General features: G+C 35.2%; 1 protein-coding gene across 1 annotated transcript in view; it reads left to right on the top strand.

Moving 5' to 3' along the window:
• Gp210 (nucleoporin 210) overlaps nt 1-16,256 on the top strand; it is a 246,615-nt gene that overhangs the window by 185,355 nt on the left and 45,004 nt on the right. The window contains exons 22-23 of the mRNA XM_073992963.1: nt 4,260-4,398; nt 14,605-14,655. Of these exons, the coding sequence (XP_073849064.1) occupies nt 4,260-4,398; nt 14,605-14,655 (190 nt within the window). The remainder of the gene's footprint in view (nt 1-4,259; nt 4,399-14,604; nt 14,656-16,256) is intronic.

The following is a 16,256-nucleotide window of genomic DNA, read 5'->3' on the forward strand; positions in this document are numbered from 1 at the left end:
CAAAAACGAAAACAAAAAAATTGGCAAAACACAGAGCAAGCTAACCAACCAATACGTAGTTAGTTGCTGCCACTGCAGTGGCTACGACTGACTATGGCGAATCGGCCACAACTTACAATATCCATTTTATTCGCATTTCATTCATCTTTCATCCCGCTGCGTTAACCCTAGCCCAGATTGCAACATCTCATCTCATCAATATTGTGTAATTTGGTTTTCTTTTGCTCGTCGCTCAGTGCAGACGGACAAACAGACAGTAGAGAAAAGAAAAAACAAACAAAATTTTTCGATTAATAAAGTTAACCACTTGCTGCGTTCTATAGAGAGAGATACGAATTGAACAAAAATGATTTTTGTTTTTGGAATGCGAGTGTATGTAAGTGTGTATGTGTGTGTTCTTGTTTGGTTGGCCCATTCAGTCAGTCAGTCGGTCAGTCAGTGTTTGCTTTTGTATATTGGCTGGTTGATATGCTGACTATTGTCCTTGTAATCTCAGTTGCTGCCTTTGTTGCCCAAAAACTTTGCAGCAACAAAAACAACAAAAAAGCAATACACTGGTAAATCTTAATATATTATATCTAGTTAACAATATGTATGCACATACAGTGAGCGCAATAAATATTTGGTTAATAATGTGTGTATAACTTCCCATATGATGTAACCAAAACCCAATATAAAAAAAATATACAAGTTTTAAATATATTGTCAATAAAACATTTACCCCCATTATTACAAGTCTTCTTTTGTTATATTTTGGATTTACCGAACAGATTTAGAGCGTTCCGCTTAACTTAAAGTTAAAACTGACGATTGAATTTCAAGGAGGAGCTTCTTGGCATTAATTTTCAATGTAAAAATTATATTTTTAATGCCTCCAAATTGGTTTATTTTGCGTTTTCAAATCCATCAGATAGTAAAAGAACACATGTAATAATGGCCCTTAGTGTATTTGAATTCTTCTGCTAAACAGCCTTATGAAATACCCAGGCTTCATTACTATAACAAATTATATACCGAATATTTATGAAATCCACTGTATGCACGCAAGTATGTATGTATGTACGAGTATGGGCGTATGAACACATAGAAGCAGAGTATGGAAAGAAAATTTACAAAGTTTCGTTTTCTGGCGAATTCATATATTTGGAAAATTGCATTTAAATTCATAAACATTTTGTGGTATTTTAAATTTATGTTTATTATAAAGAAGTAAGAAAGTATCAGACAGCTGTGCCAACAGAGATATACCCTCAGCCTCGGACCGTAAATAAAAGAAACAAAGTCAATACTTCTGATGTCTATAGAGGATTTTTGAGTTTTTGGGCGAATTTCTCAGGAAGTAAGAAATTATCAGTCAGCTGTGCCGACAGACCTAAAGAAAAGAAACTTACACAATACTTCTGATGTCTATAAAGGTTATTTGAGTTTTTGGGCCAATTCTTCAGGAAGTATGGATTTGCCCAGGAAAAATTGACTGACTACACAATATGTTGCCAAAAATTTAAAAACGATCCCAGACGAGTCCTTAAGCTACACTCTTTCCAAATTTTGTGTGGGAGGTATCCGAAAGATTGGTGCGACTTAGTCAATATTCTGACATAATTCTCGGCTGTATGAAATAATACGATGTACAACGTTTGGACCAAATCGGTTTCTCCCTTTGAGGGTTATCTTACGCACCATCCAGTTTAGTTGGTGCCAGCAGGCTTTTTGGAGATTTTGGTACATTATCTCAGGAAGGAAAATATCAAAACAATTCGATACGAGCCGTTAAACTGCACCTAAACAAGTAAGAAAGCATCAGTCAGCTGTGCCAACAGAGATATACCCTCAGCCTCGGACCTAAGGAGAAGAAGCAACCACAATTCTACTGACGTCAAAGAGGGATTTCTTTTAATTTTTGGATCAATTTCTCCGGTATGGATTTGCTCCCGAAAAAATGTGTACCGTCTTAACTAGAACCGCATGCACAACATGTTGTAAAAAATTTAAAAACTATCCGAGATGAGTCCTTAAACTGCACTCTTTCCAAACTCTGTCTGCGAGGTTCCAGAAGGAGTGTTCATATTCCGACATAATCCGAGTCTGTAAGAAATAATACGATGTATAACGTTTGGACCAAATCGGTTTCTCCCTTCGAGGGTTATCTTAAGTACTACCCAGTTTAGTTGGTACCGGCAGGTTTTTTTTGGAGATGTTAGTGCAGACGGTCGGTACGGACGGACGGACATGGCTAAACCAACTCCAAATTGTTTGAAACAGATTTCATCCAAACATACTTGGGGTTTGAAATCTTTATTTCGACGAGGCACATTTTTGGTCGTATATGTCCTCTTTAGCCTAAGGGTATAAAAATGCTTAGCCGACAGCGAAATATGCTCAACCTATGAGGGAATTTAGATAACCTAAGTGTCGTTTAGACAGATCCCCAATTAAAAAAAGAGAAATACCATTTTAGTAAATGACAGAAGAAGTTCTTAGGAAGTATTGGCTTCCACAAAAAATTATAATGTTCTAGGCGCGATCACAAAGACAACCAGCTATTAAAATTGCAACAAGATCAGTGACGTGACCCTTAACTGGATTTAAGTGCACAATGCTGAGCTATTATTTAAGAAGTATAGACTTGTGTTTATTTAGGTAAATAAAATTTTATTTTGTCAGAAAATCAATAAATTACAAAAAATCGGTTTAACTACGCGGACTAAACTTTTAACGCAGAATGCAGAAATTATAGCGTTGTCGAGAAAATTTAAATCTCAAGACTATCAACTGAAATCGTGGGTTAAGCCATCAGATATATGATAAAATTTGGTTCTCGGTCCTGCATTTTTGTTTTTCTTCAAGGAGAACTTCAACCAACGGCTTTAAAAGTTCTCAAATATCCAAACTTATGCATTCACAATATTATGAATATGGACCAAAATTGGTCATTTTTAACCCGCCCCGTTTCCAATAAATTGTAATTTGCATATCGAATTGGGGGATTTTAATTTATATAGTTTATACCCACATATTGGGCAAATTTCTGGGTATTTACCCATTAGTAAATAATTTACCCATTTTAATGGGTATTTACCATTTGAGTATTTACCCATTTCCCATCTATAATCATTGCATATCGATCCTAATTATTCTTCGAAACTTACATCAAATTCGAAGATGGATTTTATCGCTCCACTTTTTCCGGAAACTACAACCACGAACTACAGTAACACCCCCAATAAAATATTTTATTAATGTGTTTGTCATTTCGGACGTACGTACACCAGATTTCTACATACTCAATTCTTTATAAAGATTATACTGAAATATATAAGCTCTTCCGGGGACAAATTCAATTTAACTGGCTGTTGTATTATTTGCAGACTGAAATTTTTAGGCGACCCTCCTATGCCATAGGACCTGCCTGTTAACAGCTTTTGTAAGGATGAATGTACTGTTCATTGATTGTTGTGGGTATTTGTTTTGTTTGAGCTGTGAGTACGCGCGTGATTTCCAGTTCACCATACCACTTATTGCGAAAATGCTCCCCGCCAAAAATGATCTTCTCATAGTAGCTGGCACCCCCTTTCAGATGAACTACAGCCACCGTTTGGTTGAAGTTGCATTCGTTATTACAGTGTTCAGCACTGTGTAAATTTCTTTGTTATTACCAATGTTTATTTTTTTGCATTTTCTTTTTCTCTCTGTCTCTTTCATTCCTTTGTTGGTATTCTCTTGTTGTCATTATTGTTGCTGTTGTTGTTCTTCTTCTTTTTGTGGCGGAAACGGAAGCATGCAATTTGTATTGCAACATAAAAAAAGAAAGAGAAAAAAGAACAAGCAAACAACAAACAAACAAAACGAAACGATAACAGAAATTAAAGGACAATACCGAACGGAAGTTTATTTAATCGATGACATAAATTTATACAGTCAAAGGATAAGTTAAGTCCATGTGTCTTTCTCCTTAATACTTTTTGTGTTCCTACCATTTCGATTATTGGTTGAATTTTCTTTATTTACCAGCCATATTTCATAAAAAAGAATTTGTGTGTCTTTTTACTTTTTAAATACCCCTCTCCAGCTCCTCTTCCTCCTCGTTTTCATTGACTTTTGCAATTCCCAGGGTCGCTGGACATAACAGAATTAATTTGTATTGAACATTGAATCTTATGGGTATCGTATAGTGTACCATCACCTTATCTGATTGCAGTGACATTATCTTTTCCAGTAAATACTCATTTATTCTCTTTTCTTCGTTCACTTTATTACAGATTCCTGTCCTTGGATCAACAACACTGCAGAAGTGCTCCAGTAAGCCATTCAATACGTCATCGGCCTTCATGGTTAAATTATTGTCAAATATTGGCTTAATTGTTGTCGCCATTGTAATTCTGGCCGCTACAGTTTGGTGTAAGTATTGAATTGAACATTATAATTTGTATAAATTTTTGTTGTTGTTGTATGTAAGAAAGGGTTTCAAGAAAAAATACTCTTTGTTAGATCTTAATTAATATTTCCTTATATCTATTTAATTGCAATAGCCTCTGTGGCAGTTATTAGTTAGTATTAATATGAATCATGATGAGATATGACTCTTAGCTTCGGTCGTATATAAAATGTATTGATTTTGTATCACGAGTTTGCTTCAAAATACGTGGAATCTGGTATGTACCGTAATGTGGGGCTATACAAAATCATTGACATATACATATGTACCAAACATTTTTAGTAGGCAAACTTCTGATTTATAGAGAACTCTAAATATTAAATTACGTTAAACTAAGTTTGGAAGAAATTTTTGAAAAATTTAGAGAATTATCTAGACATTTTAGTTGTGCCGGCAGGGGTTTTTTGGACCTCGTTGGTCATTATCTCAGGAAGTATGGACTTACTCCGCTAAATAATTGTACCGCTTTAATAGGGACCGTGAAAACAATCTTCTACAAAAATGTCAAAGAGATCAAAGACGAGTCCCCAAGCTGAACTTTTCCCAAACATTTTGTGGGAGGTACCCTAGGGGCAGTACCGGTATAGTCCACATTCCCAGCTGATATATAACTGAATGAAATAATACGGTGTTCAAAGTTTGAACCAATCAGAAAGTCACTGTGCGAGCTATCTTGCGGATGTGCCATTTTAGGTGGTGCCGTTAGGGTTTCTTGAAGCTTTTAGGACATTATCTAAGGAAGCATGCACTTGCCCCAGAAAAAAATTGTACCGTCGTAGAGGGGACCGCAAAGACAAGCTGCTGAAAAAATTTTCAGACGATCCGAGAGGTGCTGTTAACCTTCACTTTTTCCTAGTTTTGTGTGGGACGTACCCGAAGGTGTAGGCCGATATAGTCCATCCTCGAACCCGATCTATATCTGGAAGACCAAATCGATTGCTCTTTTCGAGAGTTACAGACAAATTTTGAACTTTTGTGGGGGAGGTACCCGAAGGAGTGGACCGATATGGCCCATCTTCGAACATATACTATTAAGTTTGGGCAAAACATTACGAAGTTCAAAATTTGGTTCGAATCGGTAGATCCATGCGAGAGTTTTCGTGCTCACAGCCAATACACTTGGTGCCGTAGGGTCCGCAAGAACTTTTTGGAAAAAATCAAAACGATCCGAGATGAGCTGTTAAACTGCACTTTTCGAAAATTTTGTGTAGGAGGTACCCGAGGAACGGGACCGATATAGTCCATATTCCAAGCTGATACATGAATGGATTAAGTAATACGACGCGATATGTTTGGACTAATCAGAAACTCCCTGCAAGAGTTATATTGCGGATTTGCAATTTTAACGGATTTGCCATTATCTCATAAAAAAAAATTACCGTCGTAACGGTGTGGGAGGTACCCGAAGGAGTGGACCAATATACATAGTCCATATACGAAATTTTTGTCATTATGCATTTTTATGACTTTTGCGGGTAATAATGGACTAACAGTATTGAATGTCATAAAGTTCAGTGATAAAAAAACCGTCATAGAGGGTCTTCATTCAGGTAAAAAACGCTTGAGACCATATTAACAATAAAAAATTATGAATCGGCCACAGACAAGCATGCAAAGAATGAATATTTGACTTAATATGTGTTTTTGGATAATGGACCAATGCAAAAAAGTCTGATTTTGGCTTTGAAAACATCAAAACACCTCTGGAAAGTATAGGGAAAAATAGGCCGTCAGCGCAGTATATTGAAACGACCTACAACAGAGCTCTATTTCCTCTCTCAATAGTATTGGAATGACTTCTTTTTTACTAAATGGATAGATATTACCCTCTACTATTATAATAAATCTAAAATAGTGCGCCAAATCCAACAAAACCCATAAAATATGGAAATTAAACCCGGTCTGCAAAAGGTGGAATACCGAATTTTTGGGTACTATATTCTTTACCATGGAAAATAGTGTGCGAAATCGGGTTCACGGAATTTACAATGATTGGGAAGACATCCCCACTGAAATCATTAGAAAATAATTAATAGATATTATTCTGAAAGTCATTAAAAGGGATCGAGAAAGCTCAAACAACTTCAACTTACACCATCCCAGCAAAATAAATTGGAAGTAGTGCAATGTAGACTGCTTCTATCACGGCATGTTTTGATGCCGTTCAAACGGAGTCGTGAAAAAGGCACTCCAATCCTCACATTTTAACCGCATTTGGATGCAATCCAAAGAATCACATCCACTTGTCACATTTTAACAACATCCGGATGCAGTTCAACGGAGTCGTGAAAAAGGCACTCCAATTCCTCACAATTTAACAGCATCCGGATGCAGTCCAAATGGAGTCGTGAAAAAGGCACTCCGTTCGCTACATTTTATTAGCAGTTGTTAGAGATCCCTATATGTACATAAATCAGATTGTACATCTCTACAGGCAGCGGCTTTCATTTTCCAAAAAGAGATAAGCGTGTTAACATGTCCAAACATTTGTTAATACAAACTAAATAATATTTAACATTTAAATAATATTTAATTTGTGAACATTTTTCCGGCAACTCACCAGAAGAAAATTTCCGAATGGAGTGCTGTTGGAGTACGTGTCGAAATCTTAACTGGTGATGGGAAGACAACCCATTTAGCAAATGAAGCAAAAACAGTTCAGCTTGGAACAAATGCAAGCGGAGGAAACACGCATGTTTGCGATTGAATTCAATGGAGAATTTTCATAATTTGTGTTAATGTAATAAAGTTGTTAATATTTTTGTTTTGCACAAATAATAAATGCATTTTATTTGTTCTGGCATATTTTGTAATGGCTTGCACAATTTCCGCAGAATGCCTGTACCAAACACGTGCTTTGGACTGCTTCCTATTCTACCCCAAAGGGTTAGTTAAAATGCAATGCCAAAGGGTCAGTTAAAATGCAGTGCCAGAGGGTCAGTTAAAATGCAGTGCAAAAGGGTTAGTTAAAATGCAGTGCTTTGGAGTGCATCTTTCAGTAGTCACGCTCTTGTAAAAATCATCAGTGAAAATGCATAATTTGATGCACATCCAGATCACTTGTACATATCATTTAACTGCATCTTTGGAGGCAAACATTTTGCTGGGATTCCAAAGGCCAGATCATGACATACGAGTATTAATCTTATTTGTGTAAATTGCTGATTTAATATAACAACACTAAACTGATAATAACCTCGGGACAAAATCCTGATATCAACCCTGATAAAATTTTTGGGTCCAGTTTAAGAAAAAAACTCGAAAAAGATCCTCCAATGAAGGATCAAAATTTACTAAAAATGGGGGAGCCAGTACCCTTAGAGTGGAACATGCCGAGCCTTAATATTTGGTTAACTAAGCTCATTAAAGCTCCAATGAATATCCAATGTGGATAGACAACTCATTAAGGAAGACACCTTTGGGAATTCTCCGAGAAACCATAGATTTGGTAATTTTTGCAATACAGTTTGGGTGTTTTTTTGTCGGTTTTAAATTCACGTTGACATTGCGTAACAAGCAGGGTGATTTTCCTGTTTAGTATGTTCTCTTTACACTACTTTTAAAGGGGGCTTTTTTTGAACCTAAAAATTTAGCACCATGTGACCCATCGTGCAGATCGTGCTAAATCGTGATGTACAAAAAACACGCACAGCCAACGACACGCACAAACACGGCGTTTTTCGTTTCGCACTACTCACAGCACGACATGCGTCCTCTTCTAATCGCGACCCACGGCCTCTAAAAACGCGTGTGTGGATAAACTAAGAGATTCAAGCCGCCCATGAGATGAGCCGATGGTTTCGAAGATATCATCAACGAGGCAATCGTCTAGACAGACGTTTTTGAACCCTATTATTTAGAGTTGATTCATAAGAACCTTACGTTCCTGGGGAATCTACTAGTAGAATCCTTCGAGGATGCTCTTACTCAAAGAGATCAAATAGTACAGTAAATTGATAATTTATCTTTATCCTATGTGCAAGCACCAGTTAGGCCACAAGAGAACTTCCTTCTCAGTGTGTCGAATATTTCGTTTAATACCTTCGTGGCTACTTTGCTTTTGTTGCTCTACTGACTGGTCGTTTAGATAGCAACAACCCATGCCCAATATACACAACACTGCTTATTACTGGTACAGCTCCTGTTTATTTATCTAGGGAAACAACCCAATATTGTTAGTGAGAATTGGGAATATACCTATTCCGTCAAATTGATACATACTCGTTAAAATTTTTGTCATGTTTTCGACATTCACAATTTTTTGACAGTGGAAATTAAAAAAATTCACGTCATCATTTTAAAAATTTAAAGATGCAAATCGCTTCTAAGCGTTTCAAATTTCTCGCGGTTCTTAAGGAGAAAAAGGCAAACACGACTAATTTTGGAGAAAAAAATTATTTTAAATTGAGAGAAAAATGTTTATATTATAAGCGAGTTTCTGAAACAAATGACTATTATTCACGACTTAACTTAAGTTGAATGATTTAGCAAATTTATTAAGCTTCATTTTCCTACTTATAACAATTCCTATAATTTGCAAGGGTTACCAAATATTTTAGTTATAATATTGGTCAAAATGAAAATATTTAAAGTAGATGTATGAATTTCCTTAAAGTTTTAGTTACTTTCCAAGCATATGAAAGAATCGCCACTAGTGCAAAAAAAAAGCCAAGGATCTGTAGATTTCAAAACGGTTTAGACTTTTGAGGACATTTGAGATTTTAGCACTTATGGCCAAAAGTTTAGTCCGGTTTTTATGTGATGAATTTATATTTTTTTGAATATGTTGTTTTTCAAAATAGTCAGGCTTAATCCCATAGTCGTTGTTTTAATATTTTATTAAAACAACTTTAATTTATTAGTGGGAAAAAAGTTGTTAAAGTTGTTTTAATAAAATATTAAAACAACGACTATGGGATTAAGCCTGACTATTTTGAAAAACAAAATAGAAGTCGTCATCCCAAATAAAAAAAACGCCAACCCTCTTAATTTTTTTGAATATTTTAAAGTAATTATCTTTTACTAAATTTATGTTCAAAATAATGTTTTTTGTGCTATTAGCGATTTCTATTGTCATGGTAACTTAGAGCCGAATTGAATACTCGTTAAAGAGAAAGGAAAATTTTTTAGGGGTATTCGCATTAACAAGTAATAAGTGTGTGGGTTCGAATCGTCGGCTTTCCTTTTTCACCTGCATTATAGATCATAAAGCTCGATTAAAAAAATTAAAAAATTAATCTTAAAAAATGATCTTCGCCTAAAAAGGCAAACATTTTCAAATAAATAATTTTTCTTTTTTGGGACACCCTAATGTTGGACCACACCAAAACGTGGAGATTTTCCCCGCACTGAGAACCAAATACATTATTACTGATAGCGGAATTTTATGCAACCCCTATTTTTGGTCCGATTTATGTCAAATTTTGGGACTGGGCATATTTTCTGATTACATTGCAATCGAAACATATGACATATGCAAAATGCATAAATTTTTGCATATGCAAAATTTATGCATTTTACATATTTTTGTATACAACAAATATTTCAATAATAGGTACAAAAATGTTTGTGTGTACAATTTTTCTATTTAAAATTCTCTTCAGGCAAGTCAATAAAATAGAGAAATGTATAACTACAGCCACAACATTCAAAATACCAAAAATCGGGAGGTATCGTTCTCTGGGGGCTATATGAAGGCCTGAACCTAAGCCGACAAATTTTAGGTGGAAAGTTTTTTACCCCCAAGGAAGACTTAATACCAAATTTCACCCATTTTGGAGGGATATTGAGGGCACAACCTTCAAAATACCAGAAATCTGGAGGTACCGTTCTATGGGGGCTATATGAAGACGTGGACCTAAACCGACAAATTTCAGGTGGAAAGGTTTATACCCACAGCGAAGACAAATTGCCAAATTTCAGTCATTTCGGTGGGATCTTGAGGCCACAACCTTCAAAATACCGAAAATCGGGAGGTACCATTCTATGGGGGCTATATGAAGGCCTGAACCTAAACCGACAAATGTTAGTTGGAAAGTTTTTTACCCCCAAGGAAAACTTAATACCAAATTTCAGCCATTTTGGAGGGATATTGAGGGCACAACCTTCAAAATACCAGAAATCTGGAGGTACCGTTCTATGGGGGCTATATGAAGACGTGGACCTAAACCGACAAATTTCAGGTGGAAAGGTTTATACCCACAGCGAAGACAAATTGCCAAATTTCAGTCATTTCGGTGGGATCTTGAGGCCACAACCTTCAAAATACCGAAAATCGGGAGGTACCATTCTATGGGGGCTATATGAAGACGTGGACCTGTGCCGACAAATTTCAGGTGGAATGTTTTATACCCCCAACGAAGACTAAATACCAATTTTCAGTCATTTCGGTGGGATATTGAGTGCACAACCTTCAAAATACCAGAAATCCGGAGGTACCGTTCTATGGGGGCTATATGAAGACGTGGACCTGTGCCAACAAATTTCAGGTGGAATGATTTATACCCCCAACGAAGACTAAAAACCAATTTCAGTCATTTCGGTGGGATATTGAGGCTACAACTTTCAAAATACCGAATATCGGTAGGTACCGTTCTATCGGGGCTATATGAAGACGTGGACCTATGCGGATAGATTTCAGTTGTAAAGTTGCATACCCCTAACGAAGACTTAATACCAAATTTCAGCCATTTCGGTGGGATATTTAGACCATAAATCCTTGAATATATTTTTGCATATGGTTTTGCATATGCTCATTTTATGCAGATATGTACAAATATGTCAAAATATGCACGATATGCAAAATATGCACAAATTTCTTGGCCTAATTCGTTTTATTTTGTAATAAAACGAGTTTCTGTCTAATCAGATTTTGTCTACGACCTTCCTAACCATATATGCATTTGCATAGGATTCCGCTGTCTAATTATTACATAGAATTCTGCAGAAAAGGGTGATTAAATATTATAAAGTACTAAAAAAGGGATGGTAACCCTATATAGAGGCTGTGGTCAAAAGTGGACCCATATGACATTTCTTTAAAGGGGTGGTGGTCTGAACTCATTATTAAAACATATTCGCTTATATTTGGTTGACATCTGCCGAAATAAATCGATATAAAAATCTTATGGAAGTATACCAAATCATGGACCAATACTGACAATGCAATAACTCCTGGTACCGGATTTCAGCAAATTCAGTTAAACAATGTGTTGGTAAAAGGATTCAGGATGATTCGTTTAATGGAACCGCGCGAAGACTTGGACCTAGGACAGCAATATTTTTGAGTGTTTTTAGGCCACGAGAAACCATTTATAAATATTTCAGTTCGATATACTATTTAGAAGTAATTTGTTCACGCCTTCCCATGTAAATTCCACCACTGTGCATTGTAGGGTTAAATCTTGAGTTGAGAAAAAAACCTAGCCAACACCAAAACAACCAATCGAATTACATGGGTAACTGGCTAGGTCACTATGCACAGTGGATCCACTTGTATGGAGAATGTGGCCAAAAATATTTATAGTGTACAAATCAAGCCAATGCGCCGGTTACAGCTTTGTGCTGCTGCGAAGAGTGTTTTAAGAAGCCACGAGCGTACCATTCTCCCCCCTTTCCCCTCTGGAGGGGGTATACGGTACGAATTGTATTATGCTGTTAATACAAAATTACATGAACAAAGGTCCCGATTATCTTATAATGCAAAAATAGGCTTGAGGAAACAAACCAATCTCCAAAACAACATAAAACCCAACCAATTTAGCGGATTAAAAAATCAAAATTTTTTGTCTGAAAATTGGTAAAATGTTTAATATAGATCTTATAGCGTTCTTCCTGGAAGTCATGTACCGTCAACGTAAGACAAATTTGGATGAAGATTTCTTCATCTTGCCACTGATGCCAATTATGTTAATGTACGTGGTCAGATAACAGAGTTATACGCTAATATATCAATAGAAACCCTATTCTAGGGTAGCTTTCATCAGTGACCCACAATTTATAGTCTGGCACTAGATGGCAGCTGATGTTAATACTGAATAATCTTAAACCCATGACCGACTTTGGAAAATTATTCCCGAGGTGGGCACTGGTGGGAATCATGACTAAAACCTTAGGTCAAATTTAATTATATGATCGAATTGGCATTACAAAATATACTAGGAAAATATGCTGATAACTAGAATTCCACAACACGCTAAAACACTATTTTTAAATGAAAATTAAGCTATTACCTCCACCTTCAAAATCCACTTTAATATTTTGCTATACGTGTAAGATTCGCGATATTTTGAATATATTTACTTGCACTTAAAATATAGGTTGTACTCACAACAAAAAAGAGTAGTCACATGTTCCGACTTTTGAAGCTATTCTTAAGAAGATCGCGTTCGAATGAAACAAAAACTAATATATTTTTAAAAAGGTCCATCTTATAGCTGTCAGAGTTGCCAGATGTTGTACCAAAATTTTGACACTCATTTTTTTATTTTTGGCCAATGGGTGGATCCACTGTGCTATGGTCCTAAAAAGAATTTCCACTGGCAGTGCACCCAAATTGTAAGACAAAGCTTCGATAAAAAAATTTCTTGGCGTTAGTCAGATTAGCGCAGATGATTATGTATAATATATCAATGTCCGGTGGTGCCATTACCACCTTCATTTACAGTTTGAGATAATTTTCTCAATTTCTTTTAATATTCAAATCCATATTTATTTTTCATTTAAACGAAACAATGTTGGCTTGAAGTTTTGTCTTTACTTACTCACTCACTCGCATTAACCTTGAGAGTGATTACATTATGAACGTTACTTCATCATCCTTAGTAGGGATACGAATACGTGGATTGAAATATGGTTGAAAAGTCATTCCGTCAACTTTTATCAATTTATGTTCCTTTTCCTTGCCGTTTATCAATCTCTTTTGCGTTCGTGTTTTTTAATCTTCCGCAGTTGCTTTTGAACCAAAGATAACTATCTTTTTTCAACTTATCTTTATGACGAAGGGATTAAGCAAACATGTTGAGTATTTGAATATCAGGTAAAGTGTTTATTTTGTAACAAAATTTGATAAAGGTCTTTTGTTTGTCTTGTAATCGAAAAATAAACCTCATAGTAGAATGGTTTAATGCTAAGAGTTTGAAATGAAGAAAAAGCTTTTAAATACACTAACCATTGATATCTTCTTTATATTCAAATATTGTCGTTGTTGCTTTATATCAATAAGTATTGCTTGCGGCGGGTATAACTTTCGTATCTATGATTGAATGAGAAATGATATGATTGTTTTGAGAAATTAAAAGTTTGACAGAAAATTTTGCAGTGGAATGGGTAAAAAAAATAAATAGAAAACCATTTGCCACTAAACTCACTGGAGGGAGGGGAAGATTTCCAATTACATCCGAAAACAGTCTATATAAGGTCATTTGTAACGAACAGGAAATTATAATTTTTTATGGTAATTTTATATTTTATTTATTTTTAATTCAGTCGTGCGTTTCCAAAGAAAGGATTCTAAAATATCGTAACTCGAATATTTCGAAAAAACTAGAAATGGGCGGAACTTGCCCCGCCTACTTTGGTTACTTTCCGATGTAAACTTTAAAAACGCCGATACACGTGTCTCATATTTTTAGCTCTACTTTCATAATCTACTCAGTTTTACTTGGCATTTTTTGTTGTTGTCGCACAGTGTAATACAAAAAATCATTTCCCTTTTAAAGCAAATTGTCTAAAATAACTGGCTTCCGTGGTTGCCTTGGGCATTAAACACAATAACTGTCACTCTTTTTCACATTTCCCCTACCCAAAGCGTAGCGTTCTTTGTTCTCATCTGTTGACATTAAGTCATATCTCGTTTATTGATTCGTCTTTTACATCACTCGTAAGCTATAAAAATCTTCGACACCATAAATAATCCAAAATCGAGCGTAGAATTTAACGATTTTATTTAACGCACTCTGGTCACTGTCAAAAAAAGTTTATTGACATCAAAGAGTGTTATTGCTACCAAAGCAAAAGCAACATCAACAATTTGTTGTTTTTTATTTTGCCAAACTTTGTATTATTTTCAATTCGTGCTCTTTACTGTAATCTAAAATGTTTTTATTATTTTTCTATGACTGCATTTAACTTTTACCTCTCTTCTTGCTGTGGCTCTCTTTTCTTTTCAGTATATTTATATTTGAATCCTTCAAGTGGCACCACTCAAATAAACCCAGACGGTAAGTAGAGTTTAATTAACAATTTCCCCACAACTTCTAAACTTGGAGTTTATGTGCTAAGAGCAAAAACGAAAAAAATAAAATAAATAAGTTTAAAAAACTACAGAGAAGGAAAGCATGGAATTTTTTCTCGGTAGCAGAACTACTACTACGTGGACTTTTTACGGATTCGCACATAAAAGGGAAGTGGGAATAATCACAACTCAAAACTGTTGTAATATTTTTGGCCAGATTTTAAAAGTTTGGTTTCCGTTTCCTTTCTGCATTTGGTCGTGATGGTGATGATTTTTCGTCTACTCGTTGTGCAAGTTTTATATTTTCCTTTTATTTCACTGCTCAGTGCCTAACTTCCCGTTTCATATTTTCGTTTGGTCTTTGAGATACAGTGGTGTGTAATTGTAAAAATGTTAAAAATTATAAAATACTAATAAAATATGTTTTCGTGCAAAGGATTTTCCTAGCTAAAATGTAATTGATAAAAAACTTCTGAAAAGGTAATTTCCCACGCAAAAAAAAAAAATAGAATTAACATTTTTATGAGAACCAGTGATAATAAAAACATGTTCCTAATGTTTTTTTTCTCGAGGAGATACATATTTTTCTATATTTCAAAATACAAAATTCTCGGCACATGTTGCCTAAAGGACATTTGTTGCATAAGTCGAAAAAGAGACTTGCAGCCTGTTTATGTATGTCGAAACGAAAATGTGAGTAAGTGAAACACACCCAAACTATAGATTTCGAAATATTATTTGCTTTTGCTTCAAAAAAAAAAAAAAAAAAAAAAAAAAAAAAAAAAAAAAAATTGGTAGTGTTTCCTACGCATTAATTTTCTTATCGACATACGTAAATAGGCCCTTGATTTCATATGATATTCTAGAACGGGCACTTTTCTTCATGGTGCAATAACTACGTCAATTTCGGGATATAGCTAGCACAACTCGTAGATCATACGACGCAGTTTAAACTATAAGTGTTTCGATATACTACCTTATCTGCTTGCACAAACACCTTTTGGGGTATTCAGTTAATGTAATCTACAATAGAGTTGTCGAAAACTGGCTTATAGTCGATATAATATGGTAAAAACCGACAGACATACTTCCCTTGTGTCTAGTCTAGAATAGAGGAATAGTGAAAATCTGAACAATGCACGATGGGGTCAATAGCAGGTTTTCGAGGCAAAAAGTCAACAATTTGAAGTGAACAATTTGAAAAAAATAATAACGGATTTCGATTGCCAGCACTCTGAATCACTAAAAATAAAAAAAAAATAAATCAATCTGGTAACACCACATAGCGACATACTGATCTGGCAATGGTGACATATTTTCTTATGCATCATTTTCTGACATTCATTATAAATAAGCAGTGAAAGCATTTTAGGCGCCAAAAAGAACATTTCAACATTTTTATATTTTTTAAACATGGAAAGCTCTTCAATCGGTGTGCAAAATAAGATAGTGTTAACAAATAATAAAAATGTTATGTGTGGTAAATGTATTTTTGAGTTAAGATGTTATGTCTTTTTTTGGAGTATTTTGCTTTGTTATCCATGTGTTCTCTGGAGTATAACTTTTGAGATCTAGGTAGATCTAGGA

The sequence above is a fragment of the Musca autumnalis genome, unplaced genomic scaffold (assembly GCF_047663935.1).
Source record: "Musca autumnalis isolate F117 unplaced genomic scaffold, ASM4766393v1 scaffold_5, whole genome shotgun sequence".
Taxonomy (NCBI): Eukaryota; Metazoa; Arthropoda; class Insecta; order Diptera; family Muscidae; genus Musca; species Musca autumnalis.